At 41.2% G+C, this 27,106-nt stretch overlaps 1 protein-coding gene across 1 annotated transcript in view; it reads left to right on the top strand.

Annotated features, from left to right (window-relative positions):
• The window catches only part of SGSM2 (small G protein signaling modulator 2), a gene marked incomplete at both ends in the record, with an annotated part of 40,826 nt that overhangs the window by 4,673 nt on the left and 9,047 nt on the right, over nt 1-27,106 (top strand). The window contains 12 exons of the mRNA XM_079544971.1: nt 91-166; nt 11,937-12,099; nt 13,857-14,018; nt 15,940-16,007; nt 16,505-16,650; nt 17,038-17,172; nt 18,383-18,507; nt 19,069-19,136; nt 20,885-21,048; nt 21,595-21,724; nt 23,161-23,295; nt 26,598-26,748. Of these exons, the coding sequence (XP_079401097.1) occupies nt 91-166; nt 11,937-12,099; nt 13,857-14,018; nt 15,940-16,007; nt 16,505-16,650; nt 17,038-17,172; nt 18,383-18,507; nt 19,069-19,136; nt 20,885-21,048; nt 21,595-21,724; nt 23,161-23,295; nt 26,598-26,748 (1,523 nt within the window). The remainder of the gene's footprint in view (nt 1-90; nt 167-11,936; nt 12,100-13,856; nt 14,019-15,939; nt 16,008-16,504; nt 16,651-17,037; nt 17,173-18,382; nt 18,508-19,068; nt 19,137-20,884; nt 21,049-21,594; nt 21,725-23,160; nt 23,296-26,597; nt 26,749-27,106) is intronic.

Genomic DNA, 27,106 nt, shown 5'->3' on the forward strand with positions numbered 1-27,106 from the left:
AGCAAAGGTTGAAAAGAGCTGAAACTCCCAAGTGCTGTCCTTGTTTGTGTTGGGATTTTAAAATCACTTCTTTTTACTTCTTTCTTGTAGGTGAAGCAGATCATGGAAGAAGCAGTCACCAGGAAATTCGTACATGAAGACAGCAGTCATATCATCGCCTTATGTGGTAAATGGCACACAAAAAAATTAATGCTGCATACTCTTACTTTGTAGGGATTTGTTTATTCTGCTGTGAGAGGAAAATACTGGGATTTCAGTATCAGAAAAACATGGAATGCTGGCTTATGCTACCATTTGTTTGTATTTGCTACATCCATTGGTACATTATGAATAATAAAGCAAGTTATTTAAATAGCATTATCCAAAACAAATACCAAGCCAAAACAAGGTGATTTTCTAGGAAGCATTAATAGTTTAAAAGTATATATTAAGAGATAAGTGACTGTTAAGCTGCAACCCAGAGAATAACTGACAAAAGTTGAAGTTTCCAGTCATAGGTTAAATTCTGGCAGCTATCTTCCAGGTTAAAGCAGTTTGTTCTGTAAACTCTATCAATGTATTTGTGGAATAAAATGTCTCACTCCGAATGAAGCTGACAAAATTCAGCCCAAAAAGTCATTGAAAAAGCTGTATTTTGGAACTTGTGTTACCAAGAGTTAACAAGAAAATAAAGCTCCTTTGGAGGTAATACCAGAGTGCATCAAAGCCAGCTGATGTTTCAGAACTCTCAAGATCAAAGTCTGAATAAATTATGGAGTTTGACTGTTGTTTGCCTGGCCTTTGTAGGCTGATGCGAATGTGTGTCATGATGCAGAGTGAAGCAGACCCTGTGAGCACTGGTGGATGAAGAACTGTCCGTTTGCAGGAGCCTCAGTAGGGGGCAGCCCGTGAGAGTTTGTACCAAATGCTCCTATGGAGGCACAGCCTCTTCGTTCACGTGCTTGAAAAGGAGCTCTTGAATATTGATTCTGTGATCCAGCCATCATTTGCTGGGGCCAGTAAGAATTTAGCACTATTTGTCAGACCTCAGTGTGTGGAAAATATCACAGCAAGGTATTAGTGAGAATTAAAGCTGCATACAATTGTAAAGGTGTGTTGGTCTGTGAACTCCTGGCTGCTTTCTTGTCATGCTTCAAATTGAAGATTTCATTCAGAGCAGTGCTTGAGAATGACTGGAGAATAGCCATCATCTAAGCAGAGAGGTTAAGAAGCATTGAATTTGCTTTTGAAGATAGGTGTGATAAGTGTAAGGCTGTTTAGAGAAACAAGTATTGGCACGTGTTCACAAAATTCTGAGAATAGTAGCCTGCGCTGAGTTCTGCATTTATGTTGTCGTTATGTTTAGTATTCCCCTTTACTCTGCTGTGTTCTTACACAGAGGAAAGAGTAAATCAGGAAAATGGTCTGAGATTGGAGCGAGTGAAGAAACTTTCATTGTGTCCTTGCTGCAGACTGCCTGCTGAATCTGGATTGTTCCGAGTGAGTGTCAGTCCTCTGCCTTTGGGCTGCACTGTTGATGTTAGGGCCGGTGGCACAGCAGCTGTTTCTGCTTGGATCTGTTCATTAGGAATACTGTAAAATCATCTTAATAAGTATCTCTTCCTCCTGCTGTGACTTTGTTTGGGTTTGTGCTGAGAATTTGGCAGGGTCTGAAGAACTGATAACAATCTGTGTCTTATTACTACTCAGCAATCTTACCTATCCTAAGGAGATATTCTAAGCTGCATAGAGGTCGCTCCTTCGAACGCAGGACTTAATTATCTCTAAAACAGATCTAGGTGAAGCTGAAACTTCCACTATCACATCAACTAATTGAATGAAGAAGCTGTTTCCAGCCAATTTGGCAGCAGATTAACTGCTCCTGGCTGGGGTTCTCTTGTGCGTGCAGTTCTCTGTCCTCTCCAATTTCTGTTTCATGTGCTTTCAAGTTTTTTCCTTCTGTTTAAATTTAGATTGGCTCAGTATATGAGTCATTTTCAGTGAGTCTTCCTTATAAATATAGAGTTCTTGTGAATCATTTTACTCTCTGCAAGGCTGAGCTTAGCAAGAGTCTGTTAAATACATGATAGTTGATTTTTGATGCCTGCTTGCACTAAAAACTAAAAATTTCCTAGCTCTCTTAGATGCTAAATGGCTAAGGTACTGCTCGGTCTTAAGTAGTATCTGCTGCTTTTCCCATGATCTTAAATGTGTGTTTGTTACAATACATGGCGGTTTTAGTCCTGTAGCAGATATGCCTTAGTCTGACAAGGTCAGCTGGGGAACAGATGACCTTGCACAGATTTTAATTTCCAGATCTTCTTTAATACATTTGGAGGCTGGGGCTCAGCCTGTGTCACTGGCAGAGTGAGCTAAGTGGGTACTTTATTGCTCAGCTACTTGAGATATTCCTCTGTTACAGCAACCACTTGTATTTTGGCAAGGGGAAACCAACTGAGCTGCTGAGTAACCAACAGCCATATGTGATTTACAGCGTATGTGGAGATTTATGCAGACAGGTTTTGAGAGCCTTGCTCAAGCAGAATTCCCAATACCTATCAGAAGGGAAAAATGAACACAGCGTCAGGATTTTAGGTAGTGGTTCTGTGGATAAGTGCATATTGAAATGGGCTTTGCAGGTGCTAGAACAAAGTGGAGCCTGCTTATGGATGGAATAATGAAGTGCTGTCATGTCCAACTGTTGTCAAGCCTGTTTCTTCTTAGTGATCTGGGGCTGAAATACTTGGTTAGAAATTGTGCATAAGCCTATGCATGAGACTTAACCAAACTTTGGAACCAGGAGAATGTGAATGGGTTCTTTGCAGGAAGGAGCCTGCTCCCTTTGGAGAAAGTTGCTGTGGAAGTTCTTGCCTGTTGCTGTGCATTTGTATTTTGCTGAAGCTGTCAGCGACTGCCCTGTGTGAGAGAACAAAGCAGTACTTGCACTTTCCATCTCCCCATTTCCCCAGTTTACTCTATTTGTTAACAAGGACAGTGGGTTGCTCTAGGGTGGATTTCACCCATGCGGTGTTAATCAGGAGTATAATGAAAAGTATAATGAAATGATGCAGGCTGTGTTTAAATTTTTACATCTTTAGTGGACAGGCATTTCTGTTAGGATGTGGATGTTTTCAGCCCAGGTTATCTTGTGCCGTTGCCTTAGTAACAGTGGCTGACATCATGTTACAAACGGACCATGCCTTGTGTGTTCCTTGAGTGCTGTCCTCCTGCATCCTGCCTACCAACGAGCTCCCCTGCAGGTTCTGGGGGTGGTGGTGTTATCACCAGAAACACCTGTCCTTCCCAGCTTTTATGCTTCTGAGGAAAAAGGGAAGAAAAAGGAAGTTTTTCTTGTGAATATCTCTGTAGTTATCTGATGTGTTTTTATCAGCAATCAGCAAGCAGGGCTTTCTGGTTCAGCATGTTGCATTTCCTATGCTTGTCCACCAGCTGCATGAAGCTTCAAGTCTCGTTGTATGTGGTTGCCCATCTTTGGGTCTGACAGTAATGCGATGCTGTAAGCAAAGAAATTAAAGTCTGTTTAAATCAACTTAACACAGCAAGCATAATGCCTTGATTGTGACCAAATCCAAAGACAGGCTCACCTGAATGTTCTTGCAGTTGTCAAGGGTGTGTAGCTCATGTCTGGATCTCTCAGGACTGGTTTCTTCCATGAGGTCTCTTATGCTGTGTCCAGTCCAGATATGGTGTGGCTGCTCTAGGGAAATGCCAGGTCTGCCTGTGCAGTGAGGTGGGGGTGACAGCCAGCAGCATTGCAGCTACATCACCTACTCGGCTAGTCAGTAAGGGGAGATTTATTTCCCTGTTCTCTGCTCCATTATCATTGTGTTTGTTTAATATACTTCATGTTTTGCTTGCGTACTGCATTTGCAGAGCTGTAATAACTTCCCTGGTTGCTCAAACACTGTGCTACATTCGTACGTGTTATTTGCTGAAGGAGGAAAAGAAAATGATGTGTGTGGGGAGCCTTCTACTGGAAAAGGAACTTAAAGCACTCCATGAACATGGTGCACGTTTGGTGCCTTATGAATGGGGTATGTAGCCAGAAATTATATTGCTTCTGTAATAATAGTAATTAAATGTAGCAGAAGTGCCTTGCTTTTAAAGGTAAATTGATAAATATTCCAGCTGGAAACAAACTTTTCCCAGACAATATTTTCCTCAGTGAAGTTAGCAGTGAATTTTCTGCTTGTCAAAACTGTCAGTGGAAGACCAGGAAGCATTTGAACATGAGTGTGGCTGGTGACTCGAGGCCACGTATGTGGGGAGCTTCAGGGACAAGTAATGTCGGAGTGCAGGAGTGCCTGGTGGTGCTAGTTAGGAATCTAGGCTGCTGTCGTATGAAAGGGATAACAGCAAAAATGAGGTTAGTTGTGGGATTGTTTTCTTCATTAGTTTTATGATGACTTGTTATCCCATTTTGCACAAAGCTAATTGCGTTTGAAAGAGAATATGTAATTAGGAACTAATGACTATTGTGATGTTGGAGCTTGTGTTCTGTTTTTTCTCATTCAAGACTTGAAATCTGAGCAGTTGTCAGAGTCACCAAAAGCCACGACTGCCAGCCCCAAGCAATGAAAAATCACGAGTCAGAAATATTTTCCTTCGTGGCTCTAAATTACAAGACTGGATTACAGTTCATGACAGGGAAATAAAATCAACTGAGGAATAGAAATAGATTTCATATCTTGAGATTTTTATCCAGTGACACTTCAAGATGGTAAAGCTGTCGGAAGAGTATCAAATATCCAGAGACATGCAATAAAATCTTGGAAGGTGGCAATGTGTGAAACTCTTGTTTGTTTTTAAGGTGCACAGCAAGCTGTTCCCAGGCAGTTCAGCTGGAGTCACAGATTTGTAGTTGTTCTGGAAATCAGCCCTATTGGGAACAGATGCTCTTGCTTACACCTGCTTTTGTAGGAAAGTACCTAGAAGCTTCTGAATAGCACAGAAAAGTAAGAAATCTATTGTCACTCCTTTTTTTTCTTAGTTTGCAGAAGTGTATTTTACATAGAAACAGGTGTAAATAACCATTGTCCAAACAGATGTTTTATTGTTTTAATTATTTTGGCACGAACACTTTTAAAACGCAGTTAATAATTTATGTAAATGCAGGTCTGTTGTAAAAATAATAATAATAATAATAATAATAATAATAATAATAGTAATAAAAATTGAGTCTGTGTTCCTATCCCTATTTGGAAACAAATGGAACATTTTAAGTGATGAGTAATACCTTGAAAGTAGTTTACAGAGATTCCACATCATTTCAGAAACACATTAGCCCTAAGAGAGACTATCATAATTGAGGGGAGGCAAATATTTTTTCACACAAATTTAAAAGCTTTTTGATTGTGCCCCGAAGTTGACCACTGTTAAGTAATGAGCAGAGTGTTAGAAGGAGGAGAAATAGAAGAGTGAATATTAGCTTTGCTGTGAAATCAGATTTTGAACTGCACGTGCTTTTAGAAGTGAAATACAGTTTCTCATGCTTTTTAGAGCACTCTGCTAAACGTGTTATGTTAGCTCTGGGCTATCAAATTAGAGTGCATCCAGTTATTTAGAGGAACCTCAGTTATTTTGATTCACCATAACAGTGTTTAATGGAAACACTTCCATTTTCTGAAGGGTCCTTGAAGCTTAGTGGTAAAGATTTTAAAGAGATGTGCCCACCAACTTCCATCCCTGATGTGTCCCAGCCAGGCCTGTCTTTAGAACTGAGGACTGTCCATTTAGATACCTTTTTATTCCCACGCCACCTTCTGCAGGGACTTACTGTGAAAGTGATGTCTATGTTCTGTTTGTGTGGTAGAGCAAAATGCAGGTAGTGAGTGTCTAGGTCAACTTAACTATTAAAATGCACCGCCTTAGGTGCTGAGTGCCAGCTAGCTGCTGCTTTTGCTGTGCTTCCAGGGAGGAAATGAAATAATTACCAGTATTGAAGAAACATCACCAGCAGCCAGGGCAGGTTACTAGGTAACCTGTGAGCTCTTTAATTCCAGAGGTTTATGTGCTTAACATTCAAAATTATTGCAACCCTGAAAGGAAACAATTGCAGGTATTCTTACATCATTCATAACCCATACTATGATGTTGAAATCACAGCAGCAGATGGCTGAGGAAAATGTTACTTTCAAATGGCCCACTTGCTTTTGGTGCTTTTTTTTTTTTTTCTGGTGTCTAAGGGAATCTTTCAATCTCAGTTGCAGTGATTGCTGCAGACTTGGGTTTTGATGACTGATGTATTGAAGATCAGGTGAGGGAGAAGGGAGTTGGAGTTTGGCTGTAGCACGGCTCTTTCTTTGTTGTCTTTGTCTGCTGCCCCACGAGCCTGAGTGGATTTGTCCTGTGAAGTCTGGACAGTCTGTGATCCTTGGTGTTTGAAGACAGGATGTTAAATGGGGGTTGAGACCTAAGCACACTCTTGATATTCTGTTTTTCTCTCTTGTATAAAATGCCCAAAGCAGCACTCTTTAGACAGAGGAGCGTATTGGGATACATCCTCTACAGTCATTTACTTCTTGGGAAGAGCGCAGGTACAGAGTGCTTCTCAATGACATGGCATGCTGTAACTTGGTGATAAGTTTCGTTTCAAACTGGGCAGATCTGTGGTTACGTGGGTGCAGCAAGAGCATCTTACTGCTTCTTTGTCATCCTCCTCCTCTTGCTTGCTCTTATTTTCTTCAAGCCTCGTAAATCCTATTGCCTGTGCACAGTTTCCATGAAAACAAGGTATTTAACTAAGGAAAGTCTCACCTAAATAAATCCTGTAAATAATCCTTCCACAGGCCTTCTTTTCTCTGCTTGCCACACTTCCAAACTCATCACTGGAGCTCTTTTATTTCATAGTCTGTTAATTCTTGTCAAGATCTTAATAAAGGGGGAAAAAAAGGAAGTTGTTCATCTGACACTGCAAGGCATCCTTGTTGAAATCATAAAAAGGTGACATTCTTTAAAACTTGTTGGAGACGGATTATTTTTTCTGTAAATCAGTAATATATCTGCACTTAATTAAATTCAGTGGTGGATACTGCAGGGGATGTTCCTCATAATTGGCTGGAGTTGATGAACTTCTAGATGGCTGCTGTCAGCTGAATGATGTAAGAGAATTATCTGAGCTGTGTAGATTTTCTTCCAAGCAGTGCTGCTCCTCCAGTGCGCCCATAATGGGGATCTGTGTTTCTCTTTCTCGTGCATGTGTTGTAGCTGTGGTGCCAGTAGGGAGCACAGGCTTTCTGAGCATAGCATAGTTTTTACCTGTGTGCATGTGAACATAAATAAAGGCAAATGTATGTGTGTACAGGCTGCACTAAGTGGAGCTTAAGGGAAGTAATTGAGGTAGTTGTGTGATGTCTGCTGCAGAATCTGGGCACATCTGTGGATCTGTTGGCAAGGCTGCAATTACTTTGTGCAAATAATGTTGGCTGAAGAGTTCATCATGTTCATCAGTAACTGGTGTAGACCAAGGCCTTCTCTTCCAAAAAAGATATCTGACCTGGATTTCAAAACTGAAAGATCTGGAGAATCCCCCTTTTCTGTGGATGTTTGTTCAGCATTCCTGCAGATAAAAATATGCACCTTACTTCTAGGATGAGGTAATCTCTTTTTAGTTTCCAGACTGCAGTTTGCTTTCAGGCAGAAGTGGCTCCTCAAATAGTTCGTATTTCCCTCTGCAGAGACATCTGAGTGTCACTGTTGTCTTTAAAAAGATTCTGAAGCTTGAAATGATTTTTTGCATGTTCATCAGTTTCTGCTGAAGATTCCTTTCTGCCTGAGCTTGGTTATGTGTGTGTGTGCAGGAGAGTGTGGCTGTGGGTGATGCTGAGGAGGTGCCATGAGATGAGTGCCTGCCTCTGGGCATGCAGTAAGCAAAAAGGCTTGCATGCATCTTCCAGGCTGCTGACCTCTTTACCTAATGTGCTGTGAAGCTCTTGTGCAGCTTGCTGTGTCAGAGGGCTGCTCTGAGGAGGTGACATCTGTCCTGTCCCATATGTTGGAATAGGAACGCATCTGTTGAAAGATGTACTCCATTCCTTGAATGCTTCTCAGTTTAGCTGGATATAAGCCACTGTGTGTCTGAAACTTACTCAGATTAAGTCAGGTGTGAATTTCAAGTCAATTGGCAGTTGTGGAGTAATGCTCTTGTATAAAGGAGCCCTAAGTGAAAAGCTGAAGAAAGCAAGTACTGCTGGCTTCAGTCTGGTGGTGGAGGCGAAGGAGGTGATGTGCAGGTGAGACACGTTGTGGCTGGGACTGAAACCTAAACCTGGACCTCAGGGTGCTTTGCACATAAAACTGGATGTGGTGCATTAATCTCATCCGGTGGTACACATAGCGTGAGGCAATCCAGGAGCTAACTCCAGCATGTCTGCCCTTGCAGATAACTGCTCTGCGTGTATTGCAGTCGGTTGGGTACTGATGCTATGCCAAGTCCTTGTGATGAGAAATGTCACAGTGGAATAATTAAATACTGGAGCTTCAGGGGCAGTCACTGTGGAAATTGCCCTCCATGGCAGCTGCAACATTTATTAGTAATTAAAGCTGTGCCTGCTATGCTTTTCACTAAATTTGCTTCATCAATATTTTATTGTTCTAAAGAAATAACAACAACAAAAAAATACAGTGAAGGTGGGAAGAGAGCCTGTTTCCTAAGCAACAGCAGTGCACTTGTTTGCAGTTATTTTTAAAGGCAGGTTGCTTCATTTAAGATCTGGTATCAGTTATTACTGCATTGCTTTAAGCATCTGGAAAGCTGCCTTTTTTTCATTTTCTTTATTTCTAATTGAAAGGCTGAGCAAAACAGCAGCTGAGTTAGGATTCTTTGTGATGATTGTGAGACAGGATCTTGGGCTGTGCTGTGAAGAGCATCCCCTGGTATCATCACTGTTGTTCCCATCCCACTCTGCCTGGCCTTGCACAACCCTGTGTGCAACCAAATGGTGCTCGCCCCCGCTCCTGCTTCTCTTTCAAATGCACTGATGCTCCCTCTTCCTCTAAGTAGAAACAGCCGTGCTTGCAGAGATGTCATCAGCACTGGGCTCCCACTTGTAAGACTGCAGGCAAACAGGCATTGCCTCTGCCACCTACAGATGTCCTTTGATTGCAGCAGATGTTTGCCAATTTGAGCTGACTACTGAGAGGTCAGGCAGGGATGTGCCTGTGTCTCCTGGCCCTTCTTTCATGGAATCGTGCTCTCTTTGGCTTTTGCACGTGATATGGGTGAAAAAGCAAGGTAGTTCTGAGGCAGTGGTCTTCTCTGAGAATTTGGTTGTTGCTTCTCTTGGACTAGTGCTCCTTTGGGATCAGCCTCAGCCCTCCTGCAAGCAGCAGTAAGTGGTGCCAGGACAGTTATTGCACAGTAGTTTGGGGCCAGCTGTGGTAGTGCCCTAATTATGGAGAAGTTATTGGTGTTCCCTACTTTGGGATGTGATTTGTGTCCCAGTATGCGTTTATACAGTGCTTGATGCAGTGAGACCTTAGAGAAATAGAGAAAGTAAAAACCACTTTTAGAAAATGTAGGATATTCTGTTCTTCCAACTGTTGGTGCAGTTTGAAGTGAAACTGGAGGGTAATAACCATTGGAGGGATCACAGGAGAAGGTGAATCCCTATTTCTTCAGATAGATAGTATTAAAGTGTACAAATACCTTGTACCACTCAGTGAGGTTTTATTTGGACTGCAGTGATTTGGAAGCAGCATAGATAGGTCAGTATTTCCTTTGTGTACTTTCTAGTTCAATAGAAACTTTGTCTATTTGTCCTGGGGATAAAGGAGGTGTGGATTTGAATAGCAGAAGCATTGATACTGAAGGTATCAGTTGAGTACTGTGAATGTTTGAATGCTTTTATTTACTGAGAGAGTCCAGCAACAAAACAAGAGAAAAAAACCCAACAAGTCCTTCATTATCAGTAAGTACATGAGACATGCTATTTCATTTACACAAGCTGCCCTGCTTGCCATGGGCTTGCAGATCTCCTGGGTTCGCGCTCGCTGGAGGATGGCTGCATGTGTGTGGGGTTTTCCTGTGTTTGAGTTGTCCCTGTTGTTCAGCTGTTGGAAGCTGATCACAGCACAGTGCATCACAATCCTCTGGTTTTGACATGCCTAGCAGCAGCATTTATGTGACATGTCCCACATTAGACAGTACTGAGGTAGTACCCATCTCTTGTACTTGGAGATGAAACTGAAGATTCTGTTGAGTCTTTCCCATGTAGGTGATGCAGCGAGGGAATATGTGAAATTTGTTCTGAAGAATTTTCAGTTTAATTAAATTTAGCAAGGGCTAAGATGGAGGAGTAGAGAGTATGTTGATTTCTGTTTTACCGAGAATCAATTCAGGGTGCATAGTTAGAAGATTTGATTTTGCTAAATCAAGTTACTTGGATCCTGATTTATTTAAAAAAAAAAATAGATGAACAATCTAAAGCCACATGAGCAATCTGAGCCATCAATATTTAATTCTACTGGCTGTTCCACTGGGAAATTAGGGATTTTCATGGAAAGTTTACCTTTTGTCAGATTTTATCCAATATTGCTTAGCTTAAAGACATATCTGCCTTCCCAGTTGAAAGCAGAATAGTTGTTATCCCACAACATGTTTCCCATTTCTTTTCTAGTGCTGTTTTCTACACTTGAAAAGCAAATGGCTATATTTTCAGAACACACACTAGGTTAATTTCTGTAATAAAGATATGTTAGTGGGAAGCCAATTAGAGATTTCTTTTTTCCAGAATGTTAATGTACAAAATGTGAAGTTATGAAACCTCAAAAATGCTTCTCTTATTTTTATTCTTTTTAATTCATTCAGCAGGTAGTTATTCAGTCTTGCAAAGCAAAGAAATAGGAGAGCAGTGCTAGAAATTAAGGAAGCATTGTAATAACTTCATACAGACGCATCCCGTGATCCTTCGGCTGCTGCAACAGCTTCTAGATTAGCTAAATGCAGGAGATGTGTCCATGTGCTGTTAAGTCTTGCCTAGGAGTCAGGGTGGGTTTCAGGGGCTCAGCAGAGAGGGCAGTCTTTTTCAGACACAGGCTTTTGGTTAGCATGGGATCACAGACCATTAAGTACCGTAAGTCTTCAGGAAATGCTCAGCACCTGAAGGTGCAACAAAATGCTGCCTTCTGTCAAAATTAGCTGCCAGATCTTGAAAGAGATGTGATGTATATCAGAGCAGATGGACTGTTCATTACTCGTAACACAAATTTCACTTGGCCATTCTATCTGCAGTTTATTACAGAACAGGCTGCTGGCATTGAAGCGAGGAAAGCATTGCTCAGGTGTGGAACACAGGCTCTTCTATAAGGGCTGGCAGGCCTCTGGGTTTCAGTGAGAGTGCACGCCTTGCAGATGTCATTTAGTTGGGGTTTTTCCTCCCTGTGAATGAATTGATCTGTTCCTCGTGTCTTTTGTGGACGATGTTGACTGGACAACTCATCTGCAGTGAAGTTTCAAAAGCTTGTAGATGGGAAGCTTCTTTTTTTGTTTCTTTGGTTGTTTTGTTGGGGTTTTTTTCGTTGTTGGTGTTTGGGTTTTTTTGTTTGTTTGTTTGTTTTTGGTTTTTTTTTTTAATTAATATGTCATTTTCTTTTATTTTTCCTGCTGCAGTTTAAATGAGACCAGGTTAGGTTTCTTGGCAGGCTGAAATGAATTGAATTGGTTCTGCCATGAGGATTTCATTGGAGTTTTTGCATTTGGTTTCATCCTCAGTAGAGTCTGGAATTCTTTCCCTGTCAGTAGCTTACAAGGTGCTTGTGATTGCAGATTATTTACATACTTGCATTATCTGATTTTGAGATCTAGTTTGTCTTTCTTTCTGCAGCTCTCTGTTCTCATGTCTCTACGCCTGTCCGGTTTGTGTTATCAGATAGCACTCACCAAGAGAAGGCTGAAGGACAGGAGTGCCCGTGAACGTATCTCCTTCCCTTTCTTGCAGGTGTTGTGGAAGCATGTCTCCTGCACATGCTGAAACGCAGGGCTGCTGGCTTCCTGCGAACCGACAAGGTAGCTGCACTGTTCACCAAAGTTGGCAAGACATATGGAGTTGCAGGAGACATATGCAAGAAAGTGCAGGAGCTGCAGCAGCAGGTGGAGAGCAGGTGAGGATGATGTCTGTTTACTAGCAAAATTCACACAGTATTTATGAAGAGGATACGGAGATCACTTGGTAAACACGGAGGGCTTTTTCTTGGCCAAATTTGCAGAAGCTTTGAATCTTGAGTGTCAAGTAAGACAGATGTTTTAGTTTCATCAAGCTGACAGCAGAAGGACAGAAGTTAGGAAGTGAGCCTTTAGTGTTCAGCTTCTTACAGTGCAGAGGATTAAAATGTCTAATCCATGCAAAGCAACAAAAGTTACTGAGAGAGTGCTCACAGTCTGGGTATGGTGGACCACCAAAGAAGTGAAGGGAGCATTATCATTATGCAAATGTATTTTGGACACCCGTAATTGAAAGGTGAAGAAGTGAACGTTCACCATGTCGGAATATCCAACTTAAATAACAATGTATTCTGCTGGGAATTTTCTTCAAAATTGTATTTCTACCACTTGAAGCTATGCAATAACGACAGAAAGCATAGCACATTGGGATCTCCAAAGAACAGTCCCATCCTGCTCCTGCATCAAAACACCATCCTCACAGCATGCCTGAGGCAGTGTGCAACTGACCCCCTTCCAGTTGGAGTCAAATGGATTTGTTGGGCAGCAAGTAAACTCCACAGAATGGAATGGCTCAGAGACCACCTTGTTGGCCAGTCCCTGCACTGTTGTTTACATCTGCACTTGGGAAGTGAGTCTGCTTTGTCTAATCAGCTTGCCATCCTGTCACTCACTAAAGCACAGCATTAAGCACCCCATTTCTGCACTGGCCTTTCTGAAACACTGGCTAATATTATAGGAAGAACCAGGGAATAATGGCTGTAAGCAAGCTACCATCTGGCTTTGGATGCTCATTTGCTTTAGTTCTGGTTTCTCAGTTTGATGTTGCTTATCTTTGAGTTGTCTTGCTGTCTTTCTGTAGGAAGTAAGAGAGAGGATCTCCCTGCCAAGGCTCCAGCACAGTTGGTGTTGTAGCTGCACGTGGTGCTTCACAGAGAATAAAAAGATGGGCCTGTGTCCAAGGACTGCCTGACAGTGGTGTGGCAGGAGCTCTGTAGAACTGCTCTGCCTCTGTTAATCTCAAACCCTACTCCATGCTTCTGGTCTCAGTAGGAATATTTCGCGCTGAAACAGCTCTGTGCCCTTTGGGATCATGGCTAGCTTGAGTTTGATGGTAGAATCTGAAGGCAAGAATCTATTTTTTTATTTTAGCATCCTCTATGTAGCTTTCCCAAGTAAGTATGAAGATTTATTTGATAAGAAGCTAAATTCTGTTAATCAAATGCAACTTACTTTATGTTGCACTTGGCATTTTGTTATGTTTTCATTTTTTTGACAGCTGCAGTCTGCTATAGATTTGCTGCCTGCTCATTTCAGCCTATATAGCATGTGGAAGTTCGAATGTTGGGATTTTTCTAAAGCACCAAAACCAAAAGATATTTTTGCTGGTGGACTTCCTCACCCAATGTACCTATTACAGGCCTGCTTGGGGCTATCTTTAGGGATTGCTTGGTATCTGATTTTAGTCCAAAAACTGAAGTGTCCTAAACCACTCATTACAACTGTGATTTTCAAAAAATCCGTGACTGAAATCCTGAAACCAGAGGTGGTGAGTGCTGACGTAGCTAGTATACAGATTTGCATTTGTCAGACACGTGCTGTGTTTTCCAGCACCTCTCTGTGTAGTCTTGTCACTGGAAGGATTCCAGTGAGAAGAGACTGTGAACTTTGGCAACTTTTATCTTATGTCCTTTTTCAGGAAAAATCAGCCAAACATGCAGGAACCCCTCAAGAGGCAGGGATCAACCACAAACAAAACGCCTGTACTGACTCCTCAGGCCATCAGACATATATGGGTTCGGACAGCACTGATTGAGAAAGTGCTCGACAAGATTGTGCAGTATATTGTTGATAACTGCAGGTAAAACAAGAATCAAAAGTGTGGATATTTGTTGAAAGTATTTTGTATCCTCTGTATTGGTGCATCTGCTGATACTTGAATACTTTCAAGGTGTTTTTATTTTTTATTTTTTACTTCCACATGATTCACCATATATGACAAAGAGAATTTGATCACAGTTGTTCCATGTACTGTGGATATTCACCCTACTGGCTTCTCCATCCATGCTAGTGAGTTAGGGCCACGTCCTTAAATGTAAGTGATTTTTGAGCCTCAGTTGCAGTGAATAAAGCATAACGTTTGTTCTTATGCATTTTTATGACAAATGTGTGTCACAACACTCCATGTGAAAGTCCTTCAGCTCTTCTGATCTTGAGGAAGATGATTTGGAGTTTGAGCCCCATCTAGCGGGAGAGACAGCAGAGGATAGTGACATTTTGAGAAATTTGGGTGTTTGGATTTTTGGGCTATGTGTTTTAAAGTTAGCTTTGCTGCTGTGGTGGGAATACTTTTGGTCACTGCAAGAACTGCTCTTTGTAGTAGTCCATTGTTCTTGACAGTGTTTCAAGAACATTCCTCACAGATAAACAATATATTTTAAGAATGTGTGAATCTCCTGGTCTCTGTGGAAAACTGGCAGCATTGCTTGCAGAGAATTGTTATTTGTCTCTATATTGCATTAGTGTCTAAAGCCTCAAATCAATGTGCTGGGTAAACACATCTAGCAAAAGGCAAGCTCCTTCCTCTTGAGCTCAGTGTCAAAAATAGATGAGGCAGAATGTTCATACTGAGAGGAAGTGACTTACTTGAGATTATGTGGCTGATGTATGGAAGAATATGGATCAGAAGTAGAGATGGCGGTAATGTTATTAAATATAAAAATTTGGAGGGTATTTTAATTGAAATGATTGTTCTAGACTTCCTTTATGCTCCATGGAAATCTAGTCAATGTTATTGATTGCGTTTAGGAAATTAATACTAAAGCAAGTGTCTAAAATAGGCCAAATTAATTTCCTTATAACTTCCTTGCAATATAATTCAATGCACTTAAAGAATAGTTAGAGAATAATGTAGATTGAAAAGACTTTCAGGATTACCAAATCCAACCATCAGTATGACCTACCAAGTTTCATCATTAAACCATGTCCCTTAGCACCTTAGTTTAGGACATGCTATGTAGTAAAAGCCTTCTAAATACTTGCAAACCTAGTGCAACAATTCTTTGGAAATCAGTATGTGAGCCAGTCAAGCTGTATTACAACTTTTAGAGGAGATGCATGCATCAGCAAGTAGCAACTGCTCTTTCTCTACCTGTCTAGTTCAGGGAAGGATGGATTTTGGATGCCTCTGGTCCCATTTCTGGTGGTTTAGGTAGATGGTTTGCTTATCTGCCCATTGTGTGAGAATGTGCGTTTGATAATCACAGCTAAATTCTGTTGTTGGAATTTTTTTTTTTGCATTAGAACTGTGACTAAAATCAAGCTTGGAAAATGTGTTCTGATTCAGTATGTGTGCAGCACTATGGATGCTCAGCCTAGATTCCATTTTCAGTCTTGGTAAAGCTCTTAGAACTCTAAACTCTAAAAGCTTCCCTTTTGTATGGGTAATTTAATTGTTTAAATTCACTCTTGAAATGAGCATTTTGCCTCAGTTTTTATTTTTTATTACGTTGACCTTATAGATGACTTCAGTAGTTCTGCTTTCTGCCTGCACACAGTCAGTGTCCACTGGACTCCAAGGGGGCTCGCACCAAATATTGAAGAAATTGTTGTCAGTTTAACAAAGAAAGCAGCATATCCAGCTTCTCTGTTGTTATCCATCTTGCTTTATTTGGCTTATTTTCTGATAAGCAGAAACATGATAGTTTTAAAGCCAATTAAGTAATACTGTTGGTATAGTAACAGTCAGTGTTTTTAACTGGACTCTAATCTTTTATTCCTAGTAAATATTATGAAAAAGAAGCTTTACTAGCAGATCCTGTGTGTGGCCCAATACTTGCCTCTCTTCTAGGTGAGTTCTTGCAAAGTTACTTCTTATCCTAAAGAAAATAAATTGCTTCTTAAACCATTTTATATTATAACTGTACAAAAAGTGATTCTTATCTCTAGCACATGGTTTGACTAACTATAATAGAGCAATAGAGGAGATGGTGTTTGTTGCATTCAAGACCAGTAGAACCAGTACTGTTAATTGTTGGTTGGATCAGAGGACAGAATGGAAATGGCTTTTTATGGAACGCTTGCAAGCAGGTTGGAACTATAAATGCTTCTGTGGCAGGGTATTGTGTACTAAAGGAATATTTTCATGCAGCCGTTGATAACAGGACCTGATATGTTATTATACATAGTATCTATATAGTGGGCTGGCTGATCCTGTAGGATCATTAAGTGATAATTAATAATTCATCTGTTTTAGAAGAAAATCCCACTTTCAGTACTAGGCCGGCAGTGTAAGATTCAGTAGATTTGCAGGCAGACTCATGTTTCTGTCCTGGGCTCTTTTCTTAGTTGGACCATGTGCGCTGGAGTACACCAAGCTAAAAACAGCTGATCACTACTGGACAGACCCTTCAGCAGATGAACTTGTTCAGCGACATCGGATTCATGGAGTCCATGGCCGCCAAGATTCGCCTTCAAAGCGTCCAGCACTAGGAGTAGGTATTTTCTGTGCAGCTGTTTCAGAGTTACAAGGCACAAATTGACAGTAAAAATATCCCAGAAGGAAGATATGTGAATTTAAAACAATCCTTCTTTTTTACTTCTGTAATGGGCCAATGTGCATTTGGGCCCAAATATATTGTTAAGAAAAGTTTGAGATCCAGGACTAAATTACATGGCCTTTAACGTGTGTTATTTGAGCAGATAGTTCACAAGAAGTGAGCTGTCTTGGCCAGGGATGAGGAACAGCCTGCATAATTTCTGCAAGGTTTCTTGGTTCCAGAAATTCCAGCCCAGAAACTGCTCTGAATGGAGCTGTCAGTAGAGCCATTCCCATCCTGCCTGATCTGCCTTGACTGTTTCTTTGTGTGTGTATTTGCTAGATCCGGAAACGACACTCAAGTGGCAGCACATCAGAAGATCGCTTTGCTGCTTCAGCAAGAGAGTATGTGGAATCTTTGCACCAGAATTCCAGAACGCATCTCCTATATGGGAAAAACAATGTCTTAGTCCAGCCCGTAAGTACGCTGATTTTGGGGCCAATACACACAGCTGCTGCGTATCTGCGACTTCAGAAGTTGGGGAGCAGTGACTTTCCATGTGTGGTCACAGAGATTGTAAGGGACCAGTTCTGTAAGATCAAGGGACCTGATGGGATTCGCTTCAAACTACAGAGGGAATTAGCAGATGTTATATCTGGACTCCTCAACTGTTTACCAAAAGTCATGGGAGTCAGGAAAAGTTCCTGCTGACTGGAAGCTACCCAGTGTTATACTCATCTACAAGGAGGGCCCAAGAGGAGGACCTGGAAAACTACAGACCTCTTGGTTTAACCTCAGTCCCTGAAGAAGTTATGGAGATTTTCCTGGGGGACACTGAAAGCAATTAAAGAACAAAAAAATCATAGTTGATTTGGAAGATTAAGTTGCATTAAATAAGCAGCTTGAAAGGATTTAGTGAATGGGGGTTTTCATCTTTATATAAGTGAATTCAGACTTGAAACTTAGTAAACTTTAAAGATACTTTGGAGGATTGACGGTCACAATAACCTATCCAGTGCAGCAAGCCCAGATATGAAGTCTAGATCTCTGTGGTCCTCATTTCAAAACGGAAGGAGAAACAGAATGAGCTGTGCATTTATGAGAGCCTAAGGTTGTGTCTTGTCTGCAAGGAAAGCATTTTGCAAAGGTGAGGGGAGCTGAACTGAAACAGAAACTTCTGTCATCTGGCAACTAGAGAAACAAAGGATATGTATGCAGTGATGCCAAATTTCCATCTTTCTCTACTATTTTTATATGTGATTCGGTATGATCATTGTTACTGAATTTGTGAAGTTGACTTCATTATCACTGACAAAAAGATATAAATATCATAATGTAGTATCCATTGAGAACAAAGCTGATAGTTCAGTGTCTTGTCTCTAAGGTGGATACTTCAGTGCTCCATCACTGTGTCATGCTAAATCTTATTTCTTGTGTTCACTCAGAAAAATGTTTGTTGCACTCAAGATTTAAATGCATGGATGACGGAGTCGTGAAGGATTTGGATGTTGAAGTGTAATTAGGCCAAATGAAAATAGTCTGGCATGTACAGAATGTGGCCAAACTTAGTGGGCTGAGGGTTGGAATTAAAATCTCAGAATTGTGGAGGGGTGAACAAACAAGAGGAGAAGAAGAAAAAGCTGTGTGTACACTTGAATCATCTTTTTCTGTTTATTTCTGCGAACAGAAGGATGATTTGGAGGCGATTCCTGGATATCTCTCACTTCACCAGTCAGCAGACAGTTTGACATTAAAATGGACTCCAAATCAGCTAATGAATGGAACCCTTGGAGATTCAGAGCTGGAGAAAAGGTAGTCACTGCATTCAGAAAAAGACTGGAGGCACTTGTGGTGTTTATTTCTTTGCATATTGACAATAATGGCATAAGTATAACAAAATGGATTTAATTGAAGGGCTTCAGAACAGCCCTCTACTGTTGCTTTTGAAACTAACTTGTAGAGGTTGTTCTCAGAAAGGTTCAGAGCTGTTTCTAGTGTTTAATCTGTAAGCCTGAGCCCCAGCAATAATGTGTGCAAGACATAAGTGAACTTGCTGCCCTGAAATCCAGCTGCAAGCCTACCATAAAGTCTGTGCCCTGTGTGTTTTAATGTTAACCAGAACATTGTTCTGACCTGGGGAGGTGGGAGTGGGAAGGGGGCCAAAAAAAGGCCATTCTGAAAAGGCTGGTGCCAGGTGTACCTACAATGGAGTACTAGTTCTTTGGTTTTTTTACTTGACTGTTGATTTACCTCAGCTGGTCACATTTAGCAGCAGTTTTTAACTCAGCAAATTCTCTTTATTGCATGCTTGGAACTACAAGCACTCCTGAATGCAGAAAAAGAATTGTCTTGCACTTTTTCCTTTTCTCTTAGCGTTTACTGGGACTACGCGTTAATAGTGCCGCTCAGCCAGATCGTCTGCATCCACTGCCATCAACAACGTAAGCATAAAGTTCTCGTGGGGGTACCCTCAAAGCCCCTGCCTGCCAGATTAATGTTAATGCTGCTAATGCTGCTACCATTTTATATGGTGCTTGTTAGGGATTTAATGCAAAAGGAGGCAGACCATTTTTCTTCTTCAGATGTCTTCAGTGAAAACCTGGTAAGATCTTCTCTGCCTAACAGTGCTTCCGTTGTCACTTGCTTTCTTTGTTGTTTTTTCTATGCCCTTTGTTTTCTTCTGAGTCATCTGTGCAGAACAGTACTTCTGGGAAACTGTCAGCACCAGTTATTAAATGTAGATGTGTTGGTTCTGTGAGCATGAGCCTCGATCCATGGACTGTTACAAAATGACAGGGGGAAAAAAGCAACTTCTGTCAGTGGGATTGTCAGCCTCAGTAGAAATGGAGTGCTTGTAACACCAAGCCACCAGCCCATAGAATTCTGACTAGCCCATCCTGCTCGTTTTAGAGAGAGGGGGCTGAAGAAAAGTCTTCCATTGCTTTCCTTACTATGAGCTTTAAGTCAAAATCACAGAGCAAAGAATGAAAATACAGAAGTTTTATTTGGACTCAGATTTGAATTGTGTGTGAACTAAAGGACCTTTAGAACTAAAAGCCTATTTTAAAGGGCAGTTTGTATATACTGCTTTAAAATACGTGAAAGCCACTTGGATGATCACTTTCCCTCCGTGCCATTAACACAACTAGTTATACCATACCAGCCCAGGCATATGGGTGTTAAAACCTGGAGTCCTAGCTAGAGGACAATTGCAACTCTTGCTCAGGTCTGTTTGCCTCACTTGAATGGCCCTTTCCAGAACACTTTGTGCCTGCCCAGGATCTCAGTGGCTGATCAGATGCCTCACTGCTTTGCAGCAGTTTCTTAGAGAAGAGGGAATCAGGTGGCAGACGTGAAATACAACATCCTTTGGTTTTGTTCATTGAGAAGGCTGTTTCAGTAACAGGTGCCAGGTGTATACACAACATGATTTTTGTTGTTTGCATAAGATGACAGACACTTGGTGGTCCTGCCACAGCACCTACCTACCAGACTGGAACTTGCACTGCCATGCTATGGAACACCTCCTGCTCTTGAGACATCTCCCCTTTACCAGGTGCCTCTAGATGCCATAGAGGGAGAAATATCAGAGGTAAAAGTTTCAAAAGCACTCTGCTGAGTTATGTTCCTCATTCATTGTATTTTGGAAAATGAAATTAAGAATCTAATTCACTTACGTGCTTTTGAAAATTGAACGCAAAATTCAGATAATTACGCTTGAAAGAATACCCAGAGGATCATCATAGAATCATAGAATGCCCAGGGTAGGTTTCATTATTTGTGATAAGTTTATAGTGACAATGAAATAGATGAGAAGAATTTACAACAGCAAATATGACTTGCTCATTCTCACGACAAAAAAGCTTGTTATATACATTAGGCTAATTTTCATTCTAAATTATGCGTATTTTGTCAGCTTATGCCCATGTCCAGATACTTACTTATTCTTTTATTATTTATTTTACTAATGTTCAGAATCACTGTAATGATTCTGCATGAGGCCCATCCCAGTTTGTTGTATCCTGGACTTCTTTAGGTCGAAAGGACTGAGCCCACCTATGTTATACTGTGACTTAGAAGTTTACTTATCTACTTAGAGGTGGTCATAAATAAAACTTACTTAGAAGGTACGAACAACAAATAGAGATTATGATGTAACAGTGTGGACTCCCCTTGTCCTCCTTTGCAGCAGAAAGCAGATGGACGTTAGTCTTGGTGAGTCAGGATGGAACTCAGAGACCTCCGCTGCACTTCCCTCAGGGAGGTCACCTCCTTGCATTTCTTTCCTGTCTGGAAAATGGTCTTCTGCCTCATGGTCAGCTGGAACCACCACTTTGGTCCCAACAGGGCAAGGTACTGCCTTTTCTGATGAGCTGCTTGTGGTAGGGCTGATCTTATAATCTGTGTGCAACAGCACCCTGCCCCACAGAGTCCAGGCATTACTATAAAGCAGATGGAAATCAAAGTGGAAGGCAAAAAAACTCTATTTAGTCCAGTTTCATTTGCGTTAAGATTGTCCTTAAAGTTTGTTTATACCTTCATTGCTACATTGAGCATTGAACTGGAATCTGCTGTCTCATTAAAATATGAAAGGTCAGTATTAGTTGCAGGCTATAGGGACTGAGTCTCTGATGGTCTGGGATATACTTGCTGTCAGGGACTGAAAAAGCTGGTGCTCACCTTCTATGGGTTGCAAGAAAAAGTTGTGTTTTAAGCACAGAGAAAAGCTGCATTTAATACTCATAAAGCCACCTTCTGTCTGTGATTCTAGTGTTGTTTTCTGCCAACATAGAAAGCTTAGTTTTAAGACTTCAGATGCCAGAGATCCAAGGTAGTTAGTTTGTTGCTCTGTTAGCATTTGGTAGCTGAATTAACATATGAGATCATTATTTTCTCTAGGGTAAGGTATTTCCAAAGCTTCGAAAACGGAACAGCAACAAATCAGTGGACTTGGAGGAAATGCCAGCTGAAGACACTTCCACAGACTACGTGTTCAGAATTATCTACCCAGGACACAAGCATGATAACAGTAAGTGCCTTTGTTCTGCTTTGTTTAAAAAAAAAAAAAAAAAAAAAAAAAAAAAAAAAAAAAAATAGCCACAGCTAAGAAAACCTGTTTAGGGGGCAGGGAGTGGTAATGGGAAAATCTACCACAAAGTTATACTGACTGATAACCCTGATCTTACAGGTACAGCAGACTGTAGGTCTCCTTAACAAAGTTAAACTTGTTTTCTTCAAGGAAATGGACTGGAGGTGGGAAATGCAAAACACAGAGTAAATGTTACAGAGGAAGTTTTCAAAATACTCCCCTGGGCTTGCAAACTGAGACCAAAATGTTGTTTTACTATCTAGGAGAATTTTTGGTTTTGAAGTGAGGATATTTTAATTGGCCATGCTGCTTGCTCATAATGTTTCTATTAGAAAAAAAATAAAACAAAGCAAAAACACCATAAAATCATCTTAAAATACTCCAAAGAATTCCCTGGGCTGAGTTTACCTGGCTTGGAAGCAAGAACTTAACAGTAGATAAATAAATGCCCTTCTGAGGAAACAATGAATTCCCAAGCACCAAACCACCTCATGTCATCAGTGAATACAAATTCCTTACATGCAAGAAGGCATTTGAGCTAGTTCTGTAACAGCTCTCACTCCTCTTAGCAAAAAAAAAAACAAAACAAAAAAACAACAATTTCCCAGGAAGAAAAAACCCAAATTTTACAAGGAATTTAGATTTACTGTTTATACTGGGACTTACTGCAGCTAAGAAAGCAGAAGTCTCAACTGTGGACCCTCCTCACCCTATGGGACTGAACCAGAATGGTAATCATGCTTTATTAGGGTTTCTGACTTGACACAGGTAAGTTCGTGTGCTCACACACTAGCAAAAGCATCTTCTTCCTTTGCCTCAATCAAGGGGATTGCAGATTCCGTGGGCACGTTCAGCACAGACCTGCCTGCTGAGTGCAGGACAGAGCTAGCTCCTGCCACAGGTTTCTGTGGAGGTAAGCCTGTACCCTGCACGTTTGCAGTGCTGGATGGAGCTGGGAGCAGACTGTGTCCTGCCCAGATGCATCTGGCATGGGTATCAGAGTGGAAAAGAGGAGGCCATAGCATAGATGTGGTACGGTGGAGGGGAGCTAGCTGGAGCCTTGAATTCCCATGGAGTTTTGCTAAAGAGCGTAGTTGCCTACTGCAGGCTGGCACTGGGACCTTCCTCCACTGCCATGATCTGACTTATGTGCCCTGGGAACAGCCTGTGCACAATCAGAAGCTAGCCTGTGTTTGGTGGAGCATGCTATTTTTCTGTAAGAACTTCATGTTTCATACCCACTCACACAGGAGCTTGTGCCCTCAAGGAGGGCAGGATTCAAACCCTTTGTCTTTGCTGAACATGTCCTTTTGAGCTTTCCCGCAGAATCAAGTTCTCTCTTCTTATGCTCCTCTTTCACTATTTTCTTTGAGCAGTAACTATTAACTACCACCACTTAGCTGCCAGCCGCTCTGCCTCTGTTGACGATGATGAGGAGGAGGAAGATAAGCTGCACGCAATGCTATCAATGATCTGCTCTCGGAACCTCACAGCTCCTAATAGGATGAAAGGTTTTTATCCTCCTCCCTCTGTGTCCCAGAGCTCTATTGCAGCTCGTTCCACTGATGCATACAACAGTGTTGGCATTATTGCCGGGCAAAACATTTCACTCGGTGCCTTGAGATCTAGAGATTAAGTTGTCTCTGCAGAGAGGCTGTGAATGTGCTCAGAACCTATGGGAAGTGGAAACAGCAGCATCTTCCCTCTGGTACGAGCATTTGTGCTGCAGAACAAACCGATCTTTTTTTCCAGAGGCTTCTTGCCCCCCCTTCATAAAAGCTGGATGCTAGAGCACGTTCTCACAGGAGGAGGGATCATTACTCACGTACAGTATAACAAACTGGGGAGGGCAGCCTCATACACGGGATCAGAGAGACACCATTACAGTAGTATGGCTTGTGCTGGGCCGAGTCAGAAATGGAGAGTGCCTCTGCAGACAGAATAAGGAGAACAGAAGTGTAGGGAGTTACAGTGTGAGCCCCAGGATGGTACAAGCGTGATTAATTCTGCAAGGTATAGAAGCATGCAGAGGAAATTGGAGATGGGTGCTTTCTTGTGGTCGGATGGTTTCATTCCATTTCTTCCATTTGTAGGCTAGGTGCTTTCAGGTGATCAGCTGCAAGACTCTGCCCTCCAAAACTTTGTCATCTCATTCTTTTCCTAAAGCTGTTTGTAAGACCTATTATGTTGACATTCACAAGAAGCGTAGCATTAACAAGCATCCAGGATGTAGTACTGTGGTTCTGGAGACTTAAAAAGCCCTTGCTTCTTCAAAGGAGGGAGTGTATAGTGTATGAAATCCATTCCCAAGGCCAAAGGCCTCCCACATAGCTACAATTCTAAAGCTTGTAGTTGTTCAAATGTCATCCAGGCCCATCCACTAGTTCATGTGAAATCCTTTCCCTCCTCTAGGCTTACCAGTTCTGCACAGCTTCAATGCCACCAGACTTTTGGCCTCTTGAGTGTGCATGCCAAATCTGGCATGCTCCTGTTACAATCAGAACAAAAGCTGTTACCTCTTGCTGTTAACTGGAATTTATCAGCAAGAACAGAAAGTTCTCTTAGCAGGCTGTAAAGTAGCTGTCAGAAGTTGGACAAATGCAGAAGTAGGAAGGAGAGCAACCGTTTGCAAATTTAATTCTTTTCTATATTTTTCATTCACTGTTAGCATGTTTGGTTTTTTTTCTGGTATTTGTTCCCACACAAAACCACAGTATATCTGGAGTCAAGATAATGCACGCTGTTCAACAGCAATGAGTTTAGTTCTAAATGATTGCCCTGGTCTGATGGAACCACCTTTAGGAGACTGTAACTGCTTGCATCTGTGCAGTGTTTACGTTTTGGTTAGCTAGGATATGTGTATGCAGAGAGATTCTCTTGGTATGTTACCCCATGTGTATCCCAAGAGAGTAACCCTTAGCAGCCAGTAAAGCCCAGCCCAAGTTAACAGAGATTTCTCGGCAGGCATGGGTGGGAAGAAGCTCCAAAATACATTGTTCCCCTTGAAGAAAGATGCTGTTTCAGAAAGTTCCTCTGTATCTTAATTGATCACTTGTGGATGTTAGTGATGACAGGAAGGAAGAAGGTCTGACACTGCCACGTCCACTGATAAGAGGCTAATGCTGTGACCTAAGACGTAAGGAGCACAATTCAGTCTTTAGGCAATTTTAAGTCATCCTACTGGAATGGCTGTCAGATAACTGCTTTTTTTTGTTTTTAATCTTAAGGGTATAGCTAGGATTGTCTGCTATTTGAGTAGTGACTCTTGCTGAAATAGACTGGAATGACTGTTGTCTGTCCAGCAAGATCCCTTTTAAATAATGACAACGCTGTTGTAGCAGGTTTGCTGGCCATTTGCTTTTACATTTTGCAACATGCGCAATTTTTGCATGTAGCTGAAGTTACAGATAACACCACAACAGTTAAATAAAAGATGCTGTTCACTCTAATTCTTCATTAATTCTGGTACCTTTCATCTGAATCTTTAGGTTCTGTGGGGTTCTTTTCTTTGTTCTCTAAAATATAAATATATATAAATATATAAATTAAAGCTGGAAAAATCTACTTTTCTTGTCTGTAGAGGGGATGCAAAAAATAAGAACTAAAAATGTCTGCCCAATTGTTTTCATTTGAACCAAATGAGAAGCTGCAATAAATACTGGGTCATTCAGCTCCTTCCTGAAGAATTAAGGTGAAGAGCATTTTTTCATCACACTTTGTTTTGTGAAGTGAAATTACACATGACTGCTTCCGCATGAGCCTGTGCTTTTTCTGTTAACAAATGGTTTTACTCCCACTTCCTCCTCACCTATGCCCATTTTTTAATAGGCACTACTAAAATGCTTTCTGCTACCTTGATGTAAAATGCATGAGATGGTTTGGATTTGCCCCTACTACCACCCAACAAATGTATGTCTTAAAAGCACGGCCCAGGGGACTGGATTTTGCTTACAAATGTTAATTCAGTGGCATACAGTATTATGGCATTTGCCTTAATTTTAATCATGGGTGAGCTGAAAGGCCAGTTATTTATTTATTTATCATAATACAAAAAACCCACAAGTTCAAATGCCAGCTGGAAAAGGTAAAGAGCTGAAGCCAAGCTTTATAAAGGCAACTGGTGGTTTTTTTTCTGTTGCCTTACTGAAGGTGGTTTAGAAAGCTAATAGATTTTGGTGATGACTCGAGAAGCCACACTGTACCACTGTGTGTTTTCCTGCAGAGTATCCTACTTTTACAACATGTTATTGATACTGGTAGGGCTTGAACTGTCCTGTGCTGCATGCTATAGGATCTGGTTCTAAGTCGAGGGGAAAGAAGCATCTTCTGAAAATAACTGAATCAATCAATTTTTATTTCTTTTTATGCTCGAACTTCCACTCTAGCTGGACTAGCAGTTGCATGGCTGATTTGAGGAATTACAAAATGAAATTGTAAGACCTGAGTTCAATAGATCAGGCTAAACTATCTCTTCTAGCTATAAGTAACATTGGCGTTGCGCAGGGACCAATTTTAGTTGTTAATGCAGCACTTGCTTCTGTTCTCTTGAAATATGGACTGGGATGTGTGCATGGGCATAAAAAAGGCAATGGTGAAGGGACTGGCCTCAAGTGAACATGCACAGCATGCTGCTGGTTTTAGGTTAAAGTGAGAGCAGCATTTCTGAGGTAACTAAGGTGGTGCTCTCTGCTTTTTGGAATCAAGGTTCAAAGCCTGCTAAGAAGTAAAGCATGAAGCCGTCAAGCTGCACAGAAGGCAGAAGGATGAGTAAGAGTTGATGGCCTGCTCTTTTGTTTAATTTTTTTTTCCCTAGACACCAGTGAAATGATAGAGATGCAAGGTTTTGGGACAAACTTGCTTTCGTGGCAGCTGGAGCACTGCAGCCAAGGCTCCTCATGCATCTCCTGTTCAACAGGCAGCTCTCCCTACGATATACCCAGCTGTTGCAATTGCATCCATGACAGGTAAGCAAGCTGTGCAGAGAGCTCAACTGGGAAAACTTGTGCCACGGTTAAAAGCAGCAATGTTTCATTAGTTTCTGCAACAGAGATGAAGGATAACAGTTCAACAGTTTTCAAATAATTTCTGACCCAAAAAGATGAAATTATTACTTAGTTTGTTGAAACTAACCTATTAAGTTAGACTCGTATTTTGATTTTAAAAAAAATTGCAATGTGTTTTTGTTGGGTTTTTTTGTTTGTTTTTTGTGTTGTTTTATGTAATTCGACTCTAGAAGCATGATCTTTAACAAGCAATTAGCAACTGTAACAAAGGGCAGCAACTCATCTAGTTTGACAACAACCTTTACAATGCTCTGAAGCA

This window comes from Tetrao urogallus, assembly GCF_951394365.1.
Source record: "Tetrao urogallus genome assembly, chromosome: 20".
In the NCBI taxonomy this organism is placed as follows: domain Eukaryota; kingdom Metazoa; phylum Chordata; class Aves; order Galliformes; family Phasianidae; genus Tetrao; species Tetrao urogallus.